We start from the raw sequence: 24,362 nt of genomic DNA, 5'->3' as shown, positions 1-24,362 counted from the left end.
AGGGCTAATTTAGTGCATAATGAAGTAAGCTTACAAACTTCTGTTATTGTTGGAAGCTATGTAATTAATACCTGATCACAGTGCTGTATATGTACTGCTTGCTCCTCAACCTAAATCTAAAAATAACGGGCCAAATCTTCAATTTCTGTGAATTTGAGCAGTGTCACTGAAATTATTGAGTATTGATCAGTTTACAATAGTGAAGAAATTAGCCAGCTCATTTAAGAAAACCACTTACCTGCACATAGTATACATATTTTCTCATTTTCAAGAGAGGGAGAATATATTTTACATAATTAGAGACATATCAAATGTGTAAAACCTCTTGAATGAAACATAATATGGTGATTTTCTAATGAAATGTAATAAAATCATTTTCAAAAGAGTCCAGTCTTCAAAGATTGCCTAACAGGAATGACGTTTTACAGAAATTTTGTTTCATCAGAAATCTAGTTGCATCTCTAGTCAAGTTTTATTGCAATATGGCAGTTCAAAAAGAAAAAAAAAAAAAAAAGTTTCTTCCCAAATCTTTACTTGTAAAATGGAATAAATGTAAATGTGCATTTGTGTTGACTGTGCTGTGTCTTGACCAACCTTCATTTTGTAAGCATAACTGTAGAAATATTTAGAAAGTTCTACAGGTGTTTGTCCTGAAAAGCAGTACTAGTACTGGAGTCATTCATAATCATAGAAAATCTAGCAATATGGGCAAAAGGCTGGCCCCATTTAGGAATGCCGTCGATTTCTGTGGCACTAGGATTTCACCTGTTGTGGTCTACAGCAAATTTATAACTTAGTCTATGGCCCATAGTGTTCTAAGAACCTTAATAGCTTCACTCTTAGAAAAACAGAAAGACACATATATAACAGGCTCAATCATCTGCATGAAATATCCAGGGTAGCATTTCTTTCACTACTCTGCATGACAACTTTTTCTGTCGGTCACTTAAGCACTCGGTTCTGTCACGTTCTTTTTACACATTCATCTGAACCGGAGAAAGACAGCTGCTCCTAGAAGTCAATGTCTGGACATTGGAGGTAACTGTATGAATTTTGTATCTGTTTTTCATTGTTCATTCACATGAATCTGTGCACACCTTCTTGACTTTCATTGCCATTTTATTTCTTTTAGAAAAGAGGTTAATTTAGTCAGTCCTGAAAGGTCACAGTGAAGCAGTATGTGGGCAAGAGCATGAATATTTTCAAACAACAATGATGCAGACAATTGGCTCTGGCTCCACAGTACAAGAGCCAATATTTATTGTATTTGCAATGTTTGGCAATTAAAATTACTTGGTCATAGCCATCCCATCTCTAACAGAGTAATGCTTTAGTCATTGGACTAATTTCAGACTCCTTTTCTGTTGTGCAGAGGAATCACGTGTAAACAAGATAAGAAAGAAATTGAGAGCATTGTGGAAACATTCACTGGAACTTGATCAGAAAGCTTAAGAAATAATTCCTGACTTCCATCAGAAAGGACTTAGATTCTCAGATCCAGGAGAACAGGGAAGGCTCAAGATGGGAATCAAATAAGGAATTCAATTCCACGTAGTATAAAGAGAAAACATGCTGGTAGATTGTGAAAAAAATTTGACATTCAGGTGCTACAGAAATTTTAACTTGGAGGTTACCAATATGGAAAGATATACACACATACACAAAATTTCATTTTGATAGTGACAAGGCAAAAAATGTCTTTGTAATGGATGGAAGAATCGAGAGAGTTCTGTGTGTGTAATGCAGTATGGATTGGTATAGGATTTTTTGTGAGACATGATAAGGTGAAAAGTTTAGTGTGTCAATACTTCTGTCAGTTCTGAAGTTGCTGTTCTTGGTTGATTTTATAGATGTGATGTGGCTACCTTAACCATTAGGCAGACAGAGCAGACTGATTGCCTGTGTGAGTCCCAGTACCTCAGCAAGGTCCGCTTTGGTACCTCCCTGAGGGATCTGGGGCTAACAGTTAACTGAGATGCCTTACCTAAATTAAAAACTGATTAGAACATGTGTATGTAACTGTAATTACAGGAGTGACTGCAGTATGGGTAAACTCAAAGGTGAGGGGATGCTTTTGATACTCTTTGAAGCCTTGGGATTTTTTTTCTGTGCTATGAATAGGCACAGAGATAGGTTAGCCTGATGCATTCAGAAGCAAAAGCATTATTTAGTTTGCATCTTGTTTGCCATGATAAGTCATATAGTCAGGCATTATAAGTTCTGGGTTTTTTTCTTTTTTTTTTTTTTTTAAATGACTGGTAATTTGTAATCTTATTCTCAAAGCATGATAATTTCCTTGAAATAACAGCAGTTCTTAATCATGGTAAGTGAAGCATTTCTTTTTAAAATTAAACTACCTCAGATTTTGTTTTTCCTTATATTTCTTCCTTTGATTTTATATTTATAACAAAATAATTTAAGAACAAACTGGCCATGTATACACTATATTTCTTGATTCTTAGCATCTGCATATACATGCATATAGCTCTTTGTCTATAGGAAGGGACAGTTGCGAACATCCTACTACTCTTGTCCTAGTAGCAGGGGACAACAGCAGAGAAGTCAGTACACCAAATAATTTTTCAGAACTTTCAAAATAAACAGAAAACAGGATTAGTTCATAATGTTTCTAGCTTCTGATATCAAGTAGATATCAAGTAGAATGTCACAGGCTGGAGTTCCTCGACGAATACAGGCTCCTGTTTTGGGAAGAGTGAGAACTATACTTTTAACATTGCCCAGCAGATGTATTCCTCTATACCAGTGTAAGCTAATTAAACAAACACAGCAAAAGACCTGTCATATCTGCTGATGTTATGCTATGATCTGATGCAAAAGGTCAACTTACACATATGAACATACCATACCACTCTCTGGTTAGAAAAATTTAAACCATATATTCTTCATCACTAACTGTGTTGCTGGGATTAGGGCCAAACACATTAAAAAAAGTACTCCAATGGGCTTTTCTTTGCTGATTTCCATCTCTGTCAGTACTAATTTTATATTGATTCTTCTTCCCACTTTCCTTTTGCTTTGGTACTCTATATTGCATTATATTGTGTTATTACAGTGAAGAGCACTGTTAAGAATAATGAAAAAAAAAAACTCTTCAAAGACTTTATTTTTTCTGGAGTTTTTTGAAAGCTGTCTACTTTGTGAAAGAGGTTTGGCATTAGATGTGAAAACATCAAAGTATAACTTCTAAATATTTATTGCTAATTCTAATTAGAATTGTTTCCAGTTGTGTGTGCCAGCTTTTGATACAGTGATATGCCAAATTATTGAACCTCCAGAAGCTGCTTTTCTAAAGGCATTCAGTGAAGGAATAATATACATAGTAATTGATTCTTTGATTTATGAACAATAAAGGAATTCATTCAAGAGGTTTTACTATTGCTCTATACAATGCATTGCATGTTAAGGAACACGAAGAGTAAATTATGACTTTTCAGACAGCCCTTGGAGCAAGCAACTTTTATACGTACTAAAGCCAAAGTTCTCAAACATTTTATTTTTTAATAAACTTAGGTGACTGGCTATATATTCATATGTAAAGATCTTACTTTTACTTACATTTTTACTTAAATAGACCTGAAATTCATCTTGGTTTGGGTTATCTCTCTGCATTGCTTGACCAGCAATTTCTGCTTCTCTTTTGCTTTTCAGCATTTTTTCATTAAATGAACCATATTTTCAGGTTGTTTCTTATTCCTGACTTTCCACAACCCAGTTCCTCTTGTGTTTGGATGTTTGAGGCCAGCTAGTGCATGGTTTCTTTGGTGACCTGCTATATTCTTTGTATCACCAGCTTCAGTAGTCTAACCTCATATGAATTTGTGTCAGTAGTTTCACTTTTGTTGTGATAAATTTATTTCTGGTTGTCTTATAACCAGAAGGAAAAATCAGAGAAAAATCAAGAAGTTTTCCAACAATACAGATTTTACCCTACTTTTGGGTGATTCCTATGAGCAGATTGTTGCTTTGATGATGTAGTGCAATGATTAAACACTAGATACTTTCTACATTTTGAATATGCTATTGAGATTTAGACCTCTAGAAATTTGAGTTCATAGATGGCAAACCCAGGTTCTCAGTTCTCTCCAGGAAACATTCAGCCATTTTAAAGTATACTTTCAAGAGGTTGCTGAAGTCTAATGTGTAAAATACAGTTTTCCTAAATTTCTAATTTTTGAACATGCATATCACTTAGATGTAAACATATCTACACATATTTATTGTTCTATAATGAATATTTTGAGTGAATATTATAATTAACATGGCTGCATAATTAAAATGTTTAATTTTATTACTTAAATGGACATGCACAATATTAATTATACACCTTTGAATTTCAATTATGATGCAGGGCAATATATTTTGCAGAAATAATTTATTATATTTTCATAGAAGATAACCACTTTCAGTACATACCTCTGTGTGAAAATGAGCAGTTCTTATTCAGTACACTTGTGCAATGTAAGCTGATTTCCTTGGAGAAAAGAGTGTTAATTAAACCAACATTTTGTAATATTGATATGCAGAGGACTGCAATTTTCAAAGACTAATAACTTTGCCAAATAGCTACCAGTTTTCACTGACACTCTGAAGATTTGAGTGTAGTTTGTTTGTTTTTCTTTCCTTCACCCTCATAGAGGTGTTATCCTTGTTATAAGTAGAGAGGACTTAAACTGGAACATTTTTCAGGCCTCTCATTCAATGGATGAACACAAATCCTTACACAAAATTGTAAACATAGTGACAGTAACTACTATAATACTCCCCACTATGTTTTGTGACGTATGTAAGTAGTATAATCCTGGAAGTAAGGAAATTGAGTCATGGAGGTTAAGTAATTTGCCTGAAGCTAAACAAGAAGGAAATAGCAGAGATAGGATAAGAATTACAAAGTTTTGGCTCTCAGCCCTCTCTTCTGTCCAGTAGCCAACTGTCGCTTTCACTGTTTTTGACTTCCAGTTTTATCTCTTCGGACCAAACTTCAGTGAATTTATTTTCTGAATTTTTTTACTACCTAGATATGAACTGAGAAGCATGACTAGGATTGATGCTACTTTTTGGTTTTATAATAATTGGAAACAATGTATTTGCCTGTGAAAAAAAAAATGAAGAGAGCAATCCTTTATTGGTAGTTATATTTCAGTAATTTTTACTTTTAGTTTAAAGATGGGCATGAATTGTGCTTTCCAATTATGATGGAGTTTCAGAGTGAAAATCTTTCTGACAGGGCAGATGTAAATTAGGTTTTTTAAGAAACAGGTCTTCCTTGTGTTCTACAAAACTCTTTCAAGCTTGTATTTTGTAATCTTCTAAAACACCAAGTATGCCTTAAAAACAGTAGATTGGATGAAATTATAGCATGTATTGCAAGTACTTAGTGTCAAATCACTAACTTGAAAATGTATTTTAGACCCTGCTAAGATCACCTCAGCATATCGGTATTTCAGTTGTACAGTCACGGCCTGGATTTATGGAGTGTCCTTCACTGTAAAGTACAGTCACTCCACAGATAAGGCATGACGTAAAGCCCAGGTGAATTAACTTTGTCGATTCTGAATTGCCTTCACTGACTCTCTCAGGACCACACACCTGAGTTGTTCTAGACAGTTCCAGTTTGGTCTGTTTAACTTTGCCTCAGAACAGATGTGGATTGAGCAAGAAGAGTGTAAGACAAGGATGTCGCATGAGAGGAGCCTAAAAATGGAATGAGAGTCCCTGTGTCTGGGCCACAGTTGATTTTCTCAAGTGAGGCTAAAGCAGAATTGTGGTATTTGATGGAAATTCCTTCTAAGGCCAAACAAAAGTGAGGCTCTTCACGATCTGTATACATCATATTAATAAAAATCACTTGGCACTGGTTTTAACTTTGACACTGCCAATAACCTGTGTGAATGAACCAGAATAATTTCTGGTTTCTTCAATTGAGGAAAAGCTTTGTATTCAATGGCAAAAGAAGCTGGACAATGCTAGTGTAAGATTTCCTCTTACAGCATGGTATCTGGCCGCACATAAGACTCTCTTCCACTCTGGATTTGTCATTACGTCCCACTTTAAATAGCATGCCCTTGACTGAATGTCAGTTCCGTGTAGTGTTATCATTTCTTGGTATCTCCTTTTTTTAAAGAAGAATATATTTATATTAAAGAGGTAAGAATGGAAGATATCATTGGTGAGATATAGATGAGATAGGTGTAAGCTGGACACAGCACTGTGAGCCAAGAGTATTTATTAAAGGTGTATTTTTAACCACTGGAAATTATCCTAAAATCACTTCAGTAATATGAATAACCATGCAAGATTCTTGTAAAGCAAGTGCAATGCTACAGCCACATATGAGGTATCAAATAATTGTATTCTTCAGTGATTTTAGGTAATAGACTGAAGAAAATCGTTGTACAAAGTGCTGTCCCATATCAGAATCAAAACAAAAAAGGAGTTGTAGTAATTAGAGGTTTACCTTTATTTGGTCATATGTTTCTTTTGGCTATGTTTCTACTATTTAATTGAATTTTTGAGCTCGTTACAGCTTTGTTGTGCATACCTTTATATAAGGTTTTCGTTCTCACATTCTTGAATGTATTATATATAATATACTTCAAATTTCTTCTGGCATAACTTTATTGGAGAGGAGTTAGAGCAATATAGCTCCTGTAGAAGTTCATAGAACAGATGCAGTTTTAATTACAAAATTGCACTTTAGGAGTAGTATTTTTTGCATATTGGCAGTGCATTGTCCTTACTGACAACAAAATGGGACTTGTAGGAGCTTATATTCACAGCAGGAGCTAGTACTGAAAACACACAGTATCAAACATACTGCCAGTGTAAATACATTCTAATCAGTGCTTTTATATCTGCATGACCATATCCCAGAGCTTGTACTGTTTTACCATACTGATGTATCTTAAGTGACTTGTAGGGAAGAAACTGGGATGATCCACTGGGGCCTTTAGTCACTGAATCTTTTTTAATACCTATAAACAGTTTTCTGACCTAGTTTATGAATGTCTGCTTATGCATCAGTAATGTATCATCTTACAGCCCACACTAACCTGTCTTTTAGTACAGCTGAAGCTGGACTGCATTGCACAGCTCTCACATCATTGCTGATAAGAGGAACATATATTCTCTCTACTTGGCTGGACATCTAGGTTTCATATAATCGATTGTTGTAGGCAAATGGTAAACATTTTACAGCTAATAGAGAGGTGTTTATCAAATTCTGTGATGAAGTAGTAAGAAGGAAAGAATGATTTATGAGTCTCTACTAAATAGTATTTTTTTTTATTTTATAGCAAGCTTAATGATATAGTCTTCTTACTAATCAGTTTAGCTCAATAAATTATGCTTATGTCAAGTCATGCCATCTTTTAATGCTGGTTTGCAAGTAGAAGTCATCTTAAACCCCTTAATGCCCCAAACTGTATATGTTCATATGGACTGTAAGATTTGGTTAGATGTAAACACACATTTGTCTCAAGTTTAATAGTTTAAACCAACAAAGAAAGAGGTATAAAACCTGTGTTTATCACCAGGACAGGACATGACTCTGTCCGGAATGCTTCAAAAGAGAAGATATAAACCACCTTCTCACTAAGTTGAAGGTCAGTTATATTTGAGACAGGTTTGGTGAATATAAAGTTCATACACCCGAGGAACAGATTGGGGATATTCCTCATCTGTTGGGGATGAAGGCTGGGGACAGGTATTTGGCCAAGCTTAGGGCTTAGTCCCTAAGCTAAGCCTCCTCACCTTATCTGAAAACAGGAATGGAGAAGGAAGGTGTTTTGGTTTTGGTAACTGCAGTAGAAAGAATGAATAACTTCAAATTTTTATCACCCGTTTCCTTATAAACTTTGATAACATACGTATTTGGAGTTTTATAAATTTTTCTTTTTCCTTCAGCTGGCTTGACCTAGGGATGATTTTACAGTAAGGGGATAACATTAAGGCATTTCACCCATATAGTCATGTTGTACAAAAGACTAGGATCTTAGGTCACTTTCACGGAACATAGTAGCAGATTGTAACAGAATGCTTTTCCCCTTTGATGTGCTGGCCAGTTGGGGTATTGGTAACAAGGCAGTTTGCCTCCAGTGTTGGGAAAGAAAGATGATACTTAGATGAAAGAAAGTCATGTGGTTTGTTCCCAGGCAGAATACTATTAATTTCTCTTCTGCTTGAATGGGAGTTAAGCATATTTGCTTATATGGGTTTCTTGTCAGGGATTAACACTGAACCATATTTATTATATAAAGTTTGATGGTTTCTTTTCTCTTTGAGCCAGTCTTATCATTAAATAGGTGATTTTGCTTTCACAGTTGCTAATCAGCAATCTGCTCTGTGTATAAATGGCCAAGCATGCTTTTTGTTATGTTTCAATAAATAATGAGTAGAAGCTTCACTCTGTTGTTAAAGCGCCCCAGTGTTATTCTTCCTAGTTTTGGTATCTATATTTTGAGAGTTTTAGTAAGAGTGAAACACCAGTAGAGGCCATCTCTCTAGTCATAACACAGTACTCTCAGTCACTAACTGAAACTCTTACCTGTAGGATCTCGTTATTCCCCCTTTTCTGTTAGAGCAAAACTCCTTTGGAAAGAGATCAGCTTGCCTAGCATTTTAAGATCCACTGCTTCTACTTTGCACATTGAAAAGGCGTGTCAGCTCTCAGTTACCAAATAATTCATATGCAGTCTGCAGACATTAAAATTTGAAAAAGAAGCAGTAGAGGACTTTGAATTGTCATTTCCTTTCATTAAATTAGTGAATATGACAAGGTTATGTAATGTTTCTGGGGGATGAAGTGGTGCACATCACTAACCGTTTAGATTCAAGAGGCTTTATGCTTTTCATTTGCTGCTGGAAGAAGGCTTAGTGCTGGATTAACTAGCAAGTTCCCCTTTCTAACTCTGGTAGATTATGTCCCACCCAGATTTTACATATACTGTATGTGATAAATACTATGTATACACACAAGCTTATACCTATTTTAGTTTGTATTGTGCATTTGAACATATGTGCTGCTGTATAACTTAAAGGCAAACGTGCAGTTGGGTTATAGTGTTTGAATTTACAGTGTTTGAATTCCTATAGGCACGAGGGGGGGAGGAAAAAAAAAGAGAATTCTTGCCCTCCTGTGCATTTACTTCATAGTTGGTGCTTGATTCTATGCCTACATCTTCCAGTGTTCAGGTGAATCAAATACTAGATTCAAGCATCCTGATTCTCTTTTCTTAAACTAGCATAAACCAGAATTCTTGTGTAGAAACAACTGAAGAGACACTGGAGTAAATAAGGGGAGATTAGAAACAAATGTGTAAAACTGTTTCATTTCTGTAGTGATATTTAAAAGAAGGTTAAAGTTTGTAGTGAAGTAATGCATGTGTAGTACTGCAGGTAAAGCTGCATATCCAACTTGGGGGTTGAAGGCAAGAGGAGACCTGGGTGGGAGTAGGTCTATCTTCAGGAGCCTTCTCTGTTCTGATCATCAGGGAGGCTGACTCCAATGGCCCATCAACCCTAGCTTCCTGTTAGACTTAGCAAAATAGCACTCTGCCAGGGCAGTAGTTAATGGCTGGTCTCAGTTTTACAGTAAATGTCTGAATAATTTGTCATGAAACCAATTTAATTGTTATCAGATTGCCAGCAATAGTTTTAATAGAAAAAGCACAACAATAAATTCTTGGGCTTTGTCCTACTTAGGATATAAATGTATTGGTCTATATTGTTAATAAAAGGCTTTTTTAGAGGTTTTTCACATAGGTTCTTATTTTTGAAAGCCTTTTTCTTTCTCCCAGTTACCATAAATTGTAAATGAGTATGCAAGTGGGGGGGGGGAATGATGTTAGTTGGCAAATAAATGTCTGCTGCTGTCTGTGTTGGTTTGTATTCCTCCCATGTCTCTAGGGCTCAGATAATGTCTGTCTCTAAAAAAGCTTGCATAATCCACAATGAAATGAGCTGGTAGCAAGGTTTTGCACAGTCTAGAGTTACATATTAGGAATGTGCTATTTTAACATTAGTAAATGTAACCTACCTATTCTACCTGTAAGGCCTTACTTGTATGTATGTCTTTTGATTTTATATTTCAGGGAAGAATAAACCCAGTGGTCAGCCTAGTAACCTGACACTGTGCATTGCAGAGAATTTGGAAACATAAAGAGAGACTTGACTTTTAATGTTTTCCTTGAGAAATCAGAAAGTGATAATCTTTTTTTGAACTGCTTTCTAAATTTGTAGCGTGGGTATATGCTGGCTGATTGAAGGCTGGGAAACTGGAGATGACCAATAAATCGGAAAAAATCCCAACAACTCCACTCAAAAACCCAGACATTTTTTGATGTAATTGTTTCTTCTGTGTGCTTTTGTTTTTAGAATACAAGTAGCAGAAAGGAGGTGTGGAGATAAATGTTTTGATTGTATTATAAATATTTTATGAGCATTGTTGTAGGGGTGTGTTTTCAGGAAGATGTTGTGACACCTGTAAAGTGAAATAGCTTAGTTTCCTTCACCCAGGATTTTGTGAAACCTGTGTTTGTACCTGCAAATAACTTTTGTGAACTAAATGGATTAAGGTCTTCAGCTGGAATTAGTTGGCATAGGTAGATTGCATTAGTAGTTCAAAGATGAAAACCAGGTAATTTTCATGCTCAGGCTAATAAAACTATTCAGCTGTTCAGAGTATGATGTCATTTGAAGATTGCATTGTTGCTATTTTTCTTGCTGAAGGATGTAAGGATGATGTAGTTTTAAGATGCTTATGGTGAGAGGCAGAAAAATTTCACCAGCTTGTGACTGACAGACAAGTGCCTTTAGGAACGTATGAGTTGGTAACTTTGGGATTTCTTTATGCAGATTTAATGAATACAAATTGTCACTCATCCTTATAGAAATAAAAAGCTAATTAACTTTCTTACATAGCCAATTTACAGGTCCACTGTAAGTGCAGGTTAGAATTAAGACAAAACAATTGCTTATACCAATGATCAGTCTAATGGATGTCATAAATTATGATTAATGAGTAAATTAGCAGAGAATGCTGTAAATGAGTATGCTTTGAAAATTCTTCTTAATGAGCACAAAAAGCTTTTCTATTAAATATAACATATATATAAAATAGTTTTTATAGTATATTAACTCCTAGAGGAATTGTGAAATGAAAAATAATTGATGTAATTTGTAACATATCTACACAGCATCAGGCTGAGAATACATGCAACATTTGCCTATTTGTTCATTTTTACCAGGACAGGAGCCTTCACTGTTATTGAATGTCAACCATTTTGTGGCCTGTTTACTTAGAATATATAGCAGCTCCTGATAAGTCAGTGGGATGCAATGAATACTGCAAAGTGGGATATGGGGTGAATAAAGAGTAATTTTTTTTAATTTTTTGTTTTCTTTTTCACCCCATGTAGGAGTTTTATGGGTGCATTATTTGACATGGGAATAATGTCTTCAGAATTTATAACTAGGAATGAGTCCAGTCACATACCCCACTGAAACTTGATGTCACCAGACCAGTAATAAATAGGGGCTCTACATGAAGTGACAGTGATTCTTGTGATAGTGTGTGTGGAGTATCCCGAAGTTCACGGGCACCTGCCAAACCACATTGTTTACTCTGCGCTCAACTTGCATTTCTGAGTGTCACATAAAAAAGTTCCATGGGAACAGTAGTGACTGTATCATCTTCCAGCTTATATTGCTACAAACCAAGTCTTTACAACCAAAAAGTTACTGTAATTTTTCAGGAGTTTCAGTATATGTTAATTTACAAGTAAATGGGGCTTTTGAAAGAAGCATCTTAGCATTTTTCATTTTTTTCTGATGTCTTTGTTACTTTAGTCACACTTGCTATGAATGGCTGACAGAGGATATGATAGAATATGATTTTTGGAAATTTTTATTCTGATTTCAGAAACTTTTTCCTATTTCAAGCATATGATAAAGATTAATCATAAGCTGAATTATGGTATACTAGGAACTTCCATACACCCCAAATAGAGGTTCTAGAAACAGAAATACATTAAGGTCTTAATTGTCTATATATTTGTCCATAGTAGGTCTGCATGCTGAGCTTGCTGTACCTGGCTGTAGACATTAGCTCTCACTTTACCTTTAAAGAAGGTCTTATTCTCATATTCATCTCTTAATTAGAGGACTTATGTCCATAAAAATGTCTCTACAAAAGAATAGGTCTCAGTAGCTGTGGAAAGAAGGGGGGTGAACTACTAATTTCAAAATCATTTTGTCAGACATTTTATTTGAGTGCAGAGGAAAAATATTACAAATCTTCAAAGCACAGTGCAGAGTATAGAAAAGCAAAGTTAAAACACATAATTCCATAACATGATGAAATGTGAATTAGTTAATTCCGTTCACTACTTCACAACTATTCTTAAACTTAGAAAAGACAATGTGGAAGTGCAAAAGAGAAGAAAGAGATGTCTTATGCTTGTGCAAAGTTATGGAAACATTCCAATTCAAGTGACTTCTTTTAGTGTCATGTTATAAATATATTTTATGGAGCTTTGATATGCAAAAAAGGACAGCTTTCTGGATAATTGTAAACTATCTCTATTTCAGAAGTTCCTGTGCCCCCTTGGGGGACAGTTTGACTGCTTGTTGAAGCAGCAGCCTAACTTCTAAGGATTTAAACTCCTTAAAACAAACAAATTAAAGCTCAGTATATTTAAGATGAGGTACCAATAAATTCAGTTTTCCTTCCTATATTAGAGTGTAATTTGCAGTAGCTCAGTCGTTGCCATTCGAGCTTTTAGGGAGTCCCAGCAAAAAGTGTGTAACAAGCAGCAGAGGGTGGTAACCCTCAGGCCTTTGGTGACAAAGCTTGTGGTACTCTCCATAAATCCAAGTTACAGAAATCTTCTGCTGTAAAATTTTTTCCTTGACAAAGTATCAACATTCAGTATCAGCACAAATACTTGAGTAGGCACTGGTAGATAAACAAGATGAAGCAAACAAAACTTGTGTTATTTGATGATGCCCACAAGAGTTCAAGTCCAGAAATAGGAGGTGCTGATTTTAACTGAATTATACTTCTGTTATTTTAATTGCACTTCTGTTATTTTAGTTGCAGTTTTATTGAAATGTGACCAAGTAGAATTTCAAAAGTGGTGAAAGGCTGTGATATCATAGTTGGTAACCTATTACAACTGGTTTTTTTTGGCAGATTTAATTGCACTGGAAGGTTCCCATATAGATTGTTGCTGTGCTTAATGAAGTGTGCTGCAGAGTGTTTTTGTTGGACTTTGCACTGCTTTTGTTAAGGGAGATTGAAAATAGTTGTCAGTTCTCAATCAAAAATGCCCTCATGTTAATAAGCACAACTGTGTGTGTGTGTGGTGTAATCATGTTTGCTATCAGAGTGCCTAGCAGCTTAAGTCAGAATTAATGTTAAGAAACTGACAACATCAATTGTGGAGATAATTTGTGTAAAACTTTAATTAAGAACATTTAGAAAGATAAAGGCAACAAATACTACTTTACTTTTTTGGTTCTGTTGAGTTATGATTTCACATACCCTTACACTGATGATGGTCACTTTATATGTAACAAGATGAACATGTTTATTGAATAATGAAAAGATGGATTGCAGAATACCTATCTTTCTCCATGGCTGACTGGCTACTTTCACCATAGTCTGAGCATCTATTGACCATAAATGAGTTTACCCTCACAACACCTATTAAACATGCAGACATTATTATCCTTCTGGTGCAGCTGCTGAGCCTGAAGTGGAGAATTTAACTGGTTTGCCAAATTAAATTTAGTTTTGTGAATGTAAAGTTGAACTGCTGAAAATGACCATTATATGCATTAAAATGTCTGAAGTTACGGGACTACTATAAGTTTCCTGTTTCAGATAAAACTGTCTATGTTCTAATAATAATTCACCGTCTCTGATATCATATGATACCTCAAAGATAACTGTCTTACTTTCAAGATTAGGCACTGGAGAAGAGTTGTGGCAATGTTTTTTTACAGGAATTACTTATGCAAAAGGAAACTTTGACCAGCCACATACCTTATTCTTTCTGCTAGATTACCGTCTAAGTGAAACACAAATATCATCCCAGTTCCCTTTTATACTAGAATGTGAAACTTTTTTCTTGAAATAGATGATATCAGTCTTTATATACAATAATGTCATCTTTATACACAAACTTAAAACCTTGTTTTTCTTGGAAACTGTCTACAAATAGGGAATTGCATCATTATATAACAAATGCATTTGTCTTTTGCCTCTAATACTTTGTAGCAAGTGTTGTTAATTAACAAACAATAGCTTTACTAATCATTGGTCCAGCAAAACTTCATGTAGGACTGCAAAAATACTGTTCTTCTTCAGGTAGCTACCAAAGCCATGTTGGGTATTCAGCCCTATTTCTGTAACTCCACTATGTAGATACAGCTCTGTAGAAGCTGGTAAGCAATTTTCATAAGGAGTCATAGCACTTATAGTCCTTTACCAGGTTTGGCGCTGTCCTAGATGAAGAAATTGTCAGAAAACTAGTTCTACATCTAACAACAATTAGGTTTGGTGTAAAATTTTTACCTGAACAGCACTAATGGAGAATTTCTGAGTGTCTGATAAGGTGGGAAGGGTTCACCTTTATTTGTCTTGTTTGTTTTTTTTTTTTTTTTTTTATTATTATTATTGTTGTCATTAATACAATATATTGAATATTAGTAAAAGCATGTCAACCGTAGATATCATGGTGACTGGCAGTAACATAAAACCTAATAGTGGAATATGGTGGGGGTTTTCTGTTGGTTGGTTAGAATCATAGAATCACAGGATGGTTTGGGTTGGAAGGGACCTTAAAGATCATCTAGTTCCAGGCCTCCTGCCATGGGTAGGGACACCTTCCACTAGACCAGGTTGCTCAAAACCCCGTCCAACCTGGCCTTGAACATTTCCAGGGAGGGGGCAGCCACAACCTCTCTGGGCAACCTGTTCCGGTGTCTCACCACCCTCACAGGGAAGAATCTCTTCTTCATATCTAATCTCTTTCAGTTTAAAACCATTGCCCCTCATTCTATCACTACCCTCCCTGATAAAGAGTCCCTCCCCATCTTTCCAGTCAAAGGGAACTGCCACAATTTCTCAAATATGAGGTATAGTGGCTTAGCCACTTCATCCACCAGTTCCCTCAGAACCCACAGTTCTCCTCAGATCCCATGAACTTGTGCGCCTTCAGGTTCCTTAGATGGTCTCAAATCAACTGACCAGAGAAGGTGCCCTGCTGGACCTCCTCTTTGTGAAAGGAGAAGGACTCATGGATGATGTGGCGGTTGGAGGATGACTGGGGCACAGCGATCATGAATAATAGAGCGCTCTATTCTTAGAGAGGCCAGGAGAGGGGGCAACAGAACTGACATCCTGGACTTCCAAGGACCTGACTTTGTCTTGTTTAGGCAGCTACTTGACAGAATCCCTTGGGAGATGGTCCCTTCAGGAAGGCTAGGCACTCTTTATGAAGGAAGTCTTAATGGCACAGGAGCAGCCTGTCCCCAGGTGCTGTAAGACAAGCCAGCAGCAGAGAAGACCACCCTGACTGAACAGGGAGCTTTGGCTGCAACTCAGGGAGAAAAGGAGATTATACGGCTTTTGGAAGAAGGGGCTAGCCACTCACAGTGATTACAAAGAGGCTGTGAGGATGTGCAGGGCGGAAATCAGGAGGTCTAAAGACCAGCTGGAAATTACTCTGGCTTCAGCAATCAAGAACAAGAAATGTTTCTGTAAGTATGTGAGCAGCAAAAGAAAGACCAGGAAGAGCCTCCATCCCCTGCTAGACACAGGAGGAAACACGCCAGCGAGTGATGAGGAAAAGGATGAGGTCCTTAATGGCTCTTTGCCTCAGTCTTTAATAACAAGACTAGTTGTATTGAGGGAATCCAGCCTCCTCATCCAGAAGACAGAGACTGGGAGAACAACCCCCCCACAATCCAGGAGGAGACAGTCAGTGACCTACTGCATCACATAGACATACACCAGTCTATGGGACCAGATGGAATACACCTGAGGGTGCTGAAGGAGCTGGCTGGGGAGCTCGCCAAGCCGCTTTCCATCATTTACCAGCACTCCTGGCTGACCGGGGAGGTCCCGACAGATTGCAAATTGGCCAATGAAATGCCCATCTATAAGAAGGGTCGGAAGGATGATCTGGGAAATTACAGGCCTGTCAGCTTGACTTCAGTGCCTGGGAAGCTGATGGAGCAGCTCATCCTGAGTACCATCACACAACACGTGCAGGACAACCAGATGATCAGGCCCAGTCAGCATGGGTTTATGACAGACAGGTCCTGCTTGACAAACCTCATCTCCTTCTATGACAGGGCGACCTGCTTATTGGATGAGGGAAAGGCTGTGGATGTTGTCTACCTTGACTTCAGTAAGGCCTTTGACACCGTTTCCCACAGCATTCTCCTGGTGAAACTGGCTTCTCGAGGCTTGGATGGGCACACGCTTTACTGGGTAAAAAACTGGTTGGCTGACTGGGCCCAAAGAGTGGTGGTGAACGGAGTTAAATCCAGTTGGTGGCCGGTCATGAGTGGTGTCCCCCAGGGCTCGGTTTTGGGGCCACTCCTGTTTAACATCTTTATTGATGATCTGGACGAGGGGATCGAGTGCACCCTCAGTAAGTTTGCAGATGACACCAAGTTGGGTGAGAGTGTTGATCGGCTCGAGGGTAGGGAGGCTCTGCAGAGAGACCTGGACAGGATGGAGCGATGGGCTAAGGCCAACTGTAGGAGCTTCAATAAGGCCAAATGCTGGGTGCTGCACTTGGGCCACAACAACCCCCAGCAGCACCACAGGCTTGGGGAGGAGTGGCTGGAGAGCTGCCAGTCAGAGATGGACCTGGGGGTGTTGACTGACAGCCGGCTGAATATGAGCCAGCAGTGTGCCCAGGTGGCCAAGAAGGCCAATGGTCTCCTGGCTTGCATCAGCAATAGCGTGGCCAGCAGGGACAGGGAAGTGATCTTACCCCTGTACTCGGCACTGGTGAGGCCACACCTCGATGACTGTGTTCAGTTTTGGACCCCTCACTACAAAAAGGACATTGAATTACTCGAGCATGTCCAGAGAAGGGCAACAAAGCTGGTGAAGGGTCTGGAGCACATGTCGTACGAGGAGCGGCTGAGGGAACTGGGGTTGTTTAGTCTGGAGAAGAGGAGGCTGAGGGGAGACCTCATTGCCCTGTACAACTACCTGAAAGGAGGTTGCAGAGAGCTGGGGATGAGTTTCTTTAACCAAACAACAAGGGATAGGACAAGAGATAATGGCCTCAATTTGCATCAGGGAAGGTTTAGACTGGATATTGGGAAGCATTTCTTTCCAGAAGGGGTTGTTAGGCGTTGGAATGGGCTGCCCAGGGCAGTGGTGGAGTCTCCATCCCTGAAGGTGTTTAAGAGGTGGGTTGACATCGCTCTGAGGGATATAGTGTAGTTGGGAACTGTCAGTGTTAGGTTAATGGTTGGACAGGTGATCTTCAAAGTGTTTTCCAACCTTGATGATTCTGTGATTCTGTTAAATCTGATCTTCCCCCACAGTGGGCAGTTCTTCTCCCAGTCCCTGCCTTTGTCTTCTGCAACTTGGGCAGTGTGGCTGGAGCCTTTGCTGGTGAAAACTGAGGCAAAAATGACAGTGAGTACTTCAGCCTTCTCCATATCCTGGGTGACTAAGGCTACCTTTTCCTTCCAGAGAGCACCCACATTTTTCCTAGTCTTACTTTTATCACCAGCATACCTGTAATAGGTTTTTTTGTTGCCCTTGACGTCCCTGGCCGGATTTAATTCTGTCATGGCTTTGGCCTTCCTGACTTGATTCCTGAGTGCTCAGATAGTTTTTCTACATTCCTCTCATGTTATCTGTCATTGCTTCCACCCTCTGTAGGCTTCCTTTTTATGTGTGAGATTGTCCAGGAGCTCCTTGTTCATCCATGCAGCCTCCTGACATTTTTACCTGCTTCCTCTTTGTCAGGATTCATTGCTTCTGAGCTTGGAGGAGGTGATCCTTGAATATTAACGAGCTTTCTTGGGTCCCTGTTGCCTCCAGGGCTTTATCCCATGCTGCTCTACCAAGTAGATCCTTGAAGAGGCCAGAGTCTGCTTTCCTGAAGTCCAGGGTAGTGAGCTTGCTGTGCACCCTCCTCTTTGCCCTAAGGATCTTGAACTCTACCATTTCATGATCACTGCAGCCAAGGCTGCCCTTGACCTTCACAGTCTCCTCCTTGTTGGTGAGAACAAGGTGCAGCAGAGCACCTCTTATCGTTGGCTCCTCTATCGCTTGGAGAAGGAAGTTACAATCAATGCATTCCAGGAATCTCATGTATCACTTGTGCCCTGCTGTGTTGTCCCTCCAACAGATATCAGGGTGGTTGAAGTCCCCCATGAGGCTGCTTCTATCCGTCTACAGAGGGCTTCATCCACTCAGTCTTCCTGTTCAGGTGGCCTGTAGCAGACCCCCACTATAACATCACCTGTCCCTGCCCTCCCTTTAATCCTGACCCATAAGCTTTTGGTCACCTCCTCATCCATCCCCAGGCAGACCTCCATGCACTCCAGCTGGTTACTGACATAATTAATAGTTTGGAGGGTTTTTTCAGAGCTAATTTATCATAGTTCAACACAGTCTTTGCTTGTAATTTTTTCTTGCTTTTGTTTTGTTGTTTAAATATCTGCAGTTCTCCTGGTCTCAAGATAGTTAAGTGAAGTGTTGCAGGAATGAATGTACAGCATGGCACTTCAGTTGCTTTCCCTCTTTGACCCTTGTAATGCATGGCAAAACTGGCAAATTTTCTAAAACAGACCTTTTCTCAAGAAAGTAAGTTAACTTTATTGATGTTGAAATTATCAGTTGGGCAGTCACTGAATGTATGAGTGAGACATAAATTTAGAATTTAAAAGCTGTCTATAAGCTACTATACATAGTTACTCTGTGCTGATGGACTTGCCCACACAGTGTTTTTCTTTTGTTGGTTTGGGCTTCAACACTGAATTCACAAAATGTCAAAAAGAATAAAAACAGAGTGGCAGTGCATCATTTTTCACTTGGTGGCACATAATCACAATTTATGCCACAGAATATCAGCATATCAGTTAGTCGTGTCTCTTTACATATTTTAGTGCTGAGTTAATACATGCATAGAAAGGATTCAAAGCTAGTAGTTTTGGTGAAACCCAGATGCTCTTCATCGGAAATAATTGCATCTTTTCTATGATCCAGGCATAAAGCCTGTGTCTTGGGAAACGATTTTTAGTTTCCTTGCTGTAAGTGTGTTTATTTGCCATGGCTTTGGCAGTTCTTGGCATCAGAGAAGTTCTTTCATAAGTTCCCTATGGCAGTAGTGTAACACTATTTTGCTGTGATCAGATTTGCTGTTGCATTTGGTTTCAGGTACATGTTCACCAGCGAAAATTAGCACAGCAGATAGTTCAAGGACCCTTGAGCATTCTGAAAAGTTGAGCAATAATAATTTTGCCTAACATCTCTATTAAAGAAAAAAGAATGCAGTTTTTCAGGAACATTATATTTTTACTGCATTTTTTGAAAATTATCTTTCTTAGTGGTATGTTACAAATTAGGGGTGGGGTATAAAAGACTCATTTCATTTCATAAACTTAGGACAACCTGCATACTCTCATATTTAATGTAGCAAGATAACACAACATACTGATCTTGTTTTATAATAATGACCACATCATATTTTCTTGGCATTTTAAATTATTTTGGGATTTCTTCCAGGGTTACATACATGCATACTTGTAGTCTGCTTGGTTTCTGACATTTAAATAAACATGCTGACAAGAAGTATGGTCTTTTGGAAGACCAGTTCAGCAGGATAAAGGGTTAGACATGAGAAGTGAAGAGCAGCAACTTAGAAATGAAAACTAGTACAGTACAGGTATGTAACTGTCAGAACTAAGAGAGGAAAGTGAAGAGCAAAAACGTTGAGAGCAGAAAGGAGCTGACTGCTGAAACTTGAAGATAAGACCAAAAATGAATTGCAACAGCTGTTACAGAGCGACTAAATATAACAACTTAAAACTGAGAAATACTATATAGCAAAGACCTGGATTTTTTAATTATTTATTAGCCATAAGTATTCGTATCATTCAAATAAGCATCTTAAAGTGTATTGGATCTCTAAAAATTTCTCAGTTAAGAAAGAGAACGTGTGAATATTTATAGGAACTTTTCAACATTTCTGTACTGTGTTTAACACATAATCATAGATTTTTATATGAAATCTTTGGAAGTCATGTCTTGTGTTGGTGTAAGTTTTAAAGTTTTGTTTCACCATAAGGCTGATAAATTAATTTTAATTATGTTGTAGCAGAAGTAGAAGGAAAGAGAATAATTAATTAAAACAAATGGATTTTTAAAAATTATTTCTCCCTTTTCTTACGCCTCTCCTGTTGTTGCAATAGTTGGATCTTTTTTCACTTCTTTCCGACAGAGTAGAATAGTTTGGGAGTGGACAGGAGCTATATGTGAAACTATCCCCAAGCAAAAATCTCTCTTGTGTTGTAATCCTTTCTGTGTGGACTCTTAATACATAGTCATTTACCTCCACCACTGCAAATTTACAGATGCTTTCTCCTAAATGTCACTGATTTTAATGGCTCAAAGGTGGGAATCCTGTTTTCATGACATCCTGTGATCATAATGCCATGAGTCATGATCTTATTCCAGCTGATTGATGAGCTCATTTTGGAACAGAAGACAAATTGGATTTTGTACTTAAAATGGTGATAAAATATAATGTGTAATCTTGCTATTCTGATGCTATCAGATTTCCATTTTACTATGAATTTCACTAATAAAATCTGTAAGTACTTTCCTGACCTTTTAGTTATTTTTTTAATGCATTCTCTTGCAGGTGAATATTGTCACTGGAGAAACAAACATTTCCTTCTTTCTTCATTTTGAACTATTGACATGGGTTATTTTTTTATGTTTACTACTTAGATTAATTTTGTTATTTTTTTATTTGTTTCAGCACCACCGAAGTTTACAAGAACTCCTGTTGACCAGACGGGGGTTTCTGGAGGAGTTGCCTCGTTCATCTGTCAAGCCACAGGAGATCCAAGACCTAAAATTGTCTGGAACAAAAAGGGAAAGAAAGTCAGCAATCAGAGATTTGAGGTATTAGGTCCATTGTTCTGTTCCTCTGCAAAACATTAATTTCGACCTCGCTTCTGATCCCAATATGTGCTTTATTATCAGTGATTAAGCAAAATAGCTATGACTATTGGGGATAATTTAGTGGAAGCAGTCTCTTGAAGTTTTTATTTTGCAAATTGGTTATGTATAGCGCTGTTAAAGAGAATACTGCTACTGCTGTTTTCTAAACTAACATGATCTAACTGGGGGGCCTGGACGTGCTTCTGTTCAGCCTGCTATCTTTTCTGTGAAGGAGATGGGGGAAAATTATTTGAACAGTGATTGCTGTCTCCAGAGAGCAAGCCACCTCCTTTTGTGACAGTGTGCGTTGAACAGACCTAGGCTGCTATTGCTTCTGCTGCCACATTTGCTTACCACTGTTGCAGAGAGAGATGAAAGGGACATTGTAGTTCCTGCTGCTGAAGAGGAAATGTAAAACTTGTTTGCTTTTGATTCTTTTCTTACAATAACCTAGGAAAATGCTTTAGAGAAAGCTGTTTCCTCTCTCTCTCTACAACCTTCAGTTAAAGGAAACAGTGAAGATAATCTGTTCAAAGGATACTGGTTGTTTGGGGGAACTAAGACAACAAATACTACCTCTTTTAATGGCAGGAACAATTAATGTCAAATATGGATTGGCCTTTAACATGAAGAAAAAACTCAGAAAATGGGAGAAGGCTTGTAGAATGGATACCAAAAGTGGCACTAAGAGTGTATAATTTTCACCATGTCTCTTCACTGTTTTGAATGTTAAAAAAGAGACTTCTGCATTAAGAAATCAACTGTTTGGAAGATGAATAATTTGTATATAAAACAGTCATGACATGTATTTTATGTGTTAATGATCTAAGATACACTTATTAAAAGCTGACTAAATATTGAAGTCTTCTGTGTTAATTGTAGTAATATTTGGGAATATTGCTTGCCCTTGCTTCCAGGTTATATTTACATTAGCAGAAAAGAATTGCATTTCTTGTATAAACTAATTTTTTTAAATTCCTTTTTGTTAAAAAAATATTTAAAGGTATTGGAATTTGTTAATTAATCAATATAATTATTTGCTTGTATATTTACTACAATGTAAGAAATAAAAGCATGAATTTAAATGTGAACTCCTAGCACCAAGAACTGTTTGCACTTTGCAGAACATATGCAGGCAGAGCTGTAATTGGCTAGAGGGATTAACACAGAAATTTTATCATAATCTCTACACAATTTATCCCCTTCTGGTCACAAAATTTTCACTCAAGGAGAGTTCTAAACAGTGGAAAATTGGGCATGTACATGTTTACTGGGTTGATTCAGTTTTATTTTGCAATACATCATGGTTTATTTGCTTCATATATTGTTTTCTGTGTAGCTGTTTTTAGGGAGAATAAGCAAAAATAAACCAGTTTTATTTCCATAAAAAATATTTGAGTGGAATATAAGGAATTAATTTAAAATGTTTTAAAAATGCCTTTAGTGGACTGTATAGCCAAGTAAGATGGAATGTAATTCAAAGAAATAGAAAATACTTACCAAGTATTTTATATTTTTTATTATAACCACTGAGCAGAGTAGTTATAAAGTGTGCAGAGCACATCAGTATTTAAGCAGCTTTCCTTCCTGTCCAAAGTAAGGCCATTAATTCATGTCGTAGAATCTAAATAAGAACAGAACAGTAGAAATAAGATTCAGAAAAGACACATAAAACATTTGGGAAACAAGAAACATATTCTGAGATTGTCACCTGAAACAATAAGAGAATAATTAGTTGGGTTCTTTTCCTCTTCTTTCACATTAATATTTTGTATATTTCTCTGAGTTTGATTACTTAGTAATAGAAGACATGAAAATGTTTTAGCTGGCCACCTGTCTTCATAGAAGTCTAGTAAACACAGCTGGAAAGGACTTCAGTGAGCCATCTAATCCCCATGCTTTCCCAGGGATGCTGGGGATTAGTTGGGTTTTTTTTTTTTTCCCCTTCAATAAACTTGGACAGCCTCCCAGAGTGTTTCATGAACCTTGTGATGATTTTTTTTGTTCTCATGTGGAACCTGAACTTTTTTGCTGGAACTTGATGTACATACAGATTGTCTTATCTAGCAAGAGGGGAACAAATAGTGTTTTCCCTCTCTCTTGACAGTGGCCTCTTCATATATTTGAAGATTCTTATCATTAAATGTGGAATGTTCTTGCTCACTGGCTAATTTTTAGAGTCAGAATAATGGTAAGAGCTATCCGTTGTTTCTGAAATTAAAGGCTACAGTGAGACCTTGTGAGACTTCACTCTTAATCTTTCATCTTTTATTTATGTTGGAAGTATATACTATGAATAAGCGTGATACAGGAGGATCCTTTTTTCTCCTCTTACTTCAAATAAATTCCAGTAATATGAATTAGAGAAATCTGCTTTAAGTTACTAAGAAGTCTTTCTCAGAGGAACTTGGAAACAGAGAAGGGGAAAAAAACAAGTTTAAAAAATTGCATTATTCTACCCTGTGGCATGAGGCTGGTTTTATTCAAAATTCCATGTCTTTAAAAAAAAATCTCATTCAGTAGATGAGGGAGTAGGAGGAATTAACTATCTTTAGTTATGCAATATGATATGCAAGAAAGGGGAGAACTCATCACAGGAGAAGTAAATCCATTTTATGATACATATTTTGGAGACACCAGACTTGAAACTTAATCTCTGCAATATTTGCCCAACCCAGTCTGCAGCAATTGTTTTTATTGGCCGTCCAGCTAGGATTATTCATCATTCAGATTTAAACAATAACAATTATTCTTTGAAAGTGTAACAACTGTGATTATTTGGATCCCATGCTTTCATTTTTTTATCTACAAAATTTAGTCTGTCTGCTTTTAAAATTTTGAAAGTTTTCTTTACCTTATAAATATCAATTTACCAAGAATTCTAGTTATTCTTTTGTTTGTGCTAAGATCAGATGGAGATTTTGTCTTATCTAGGTTTGTTTAGGGCAGTGGCTTTATGTAAAGAACAAGGAAAAGTAATACAGCCTATGAGCTATCAAACCAATTTCTTCTCAGAGGAAAACACGTTTCTATCTTATTACCACTTAGAGCTCTCCCACTGTTAAGAAGAAACTGAGCAATTCCTACAATGAAAATGGGAAGATAATGGTCAAATATTAATTATTTTGTA

At 37.3% G+C, this 24,362-nt stretch overlaps 1 protein-coding gene across 1 annotated transcript in view; it reads left to right on the top strand.

Moving 5' to 3' along the window:
- The window catches only part of PTPRD (protein tyrosine phosphatase receptor type D), a 385,966-nt gene that overhangs the window by 151,289 nt on the left and 210,315 nt on the right, over window positions 1–24,362 (top strand). The window contains exon 3 of the mRNA XM_074855344.1: window positions 21,048–21,193. Coding sequence (XP_074711445.1) covers window positions 21,048–21,193 — 146 coding nt within the window. The remainder of the gene's footprint in view (window positions 1–21,047; window positions 21,194–24,362) is intronic.

This window comes from Strix uralensis, chromosome Z (genome assembly GCF_047716275.1).
Source record: "Strix uralensis isolate ZFMK-TIS-50842 chromosome Z, bStrUra1, whole genome shotgun sequence".
NCBI classification, from domain to species: Eukaryota; Metazoa; Chordata; class Aves; order Strigiformes; family Strigidae; genus Strix; species Strix uralensis.
This window is presented reverse-complemented; position numbering and strand designations above follow the sequence as displayed.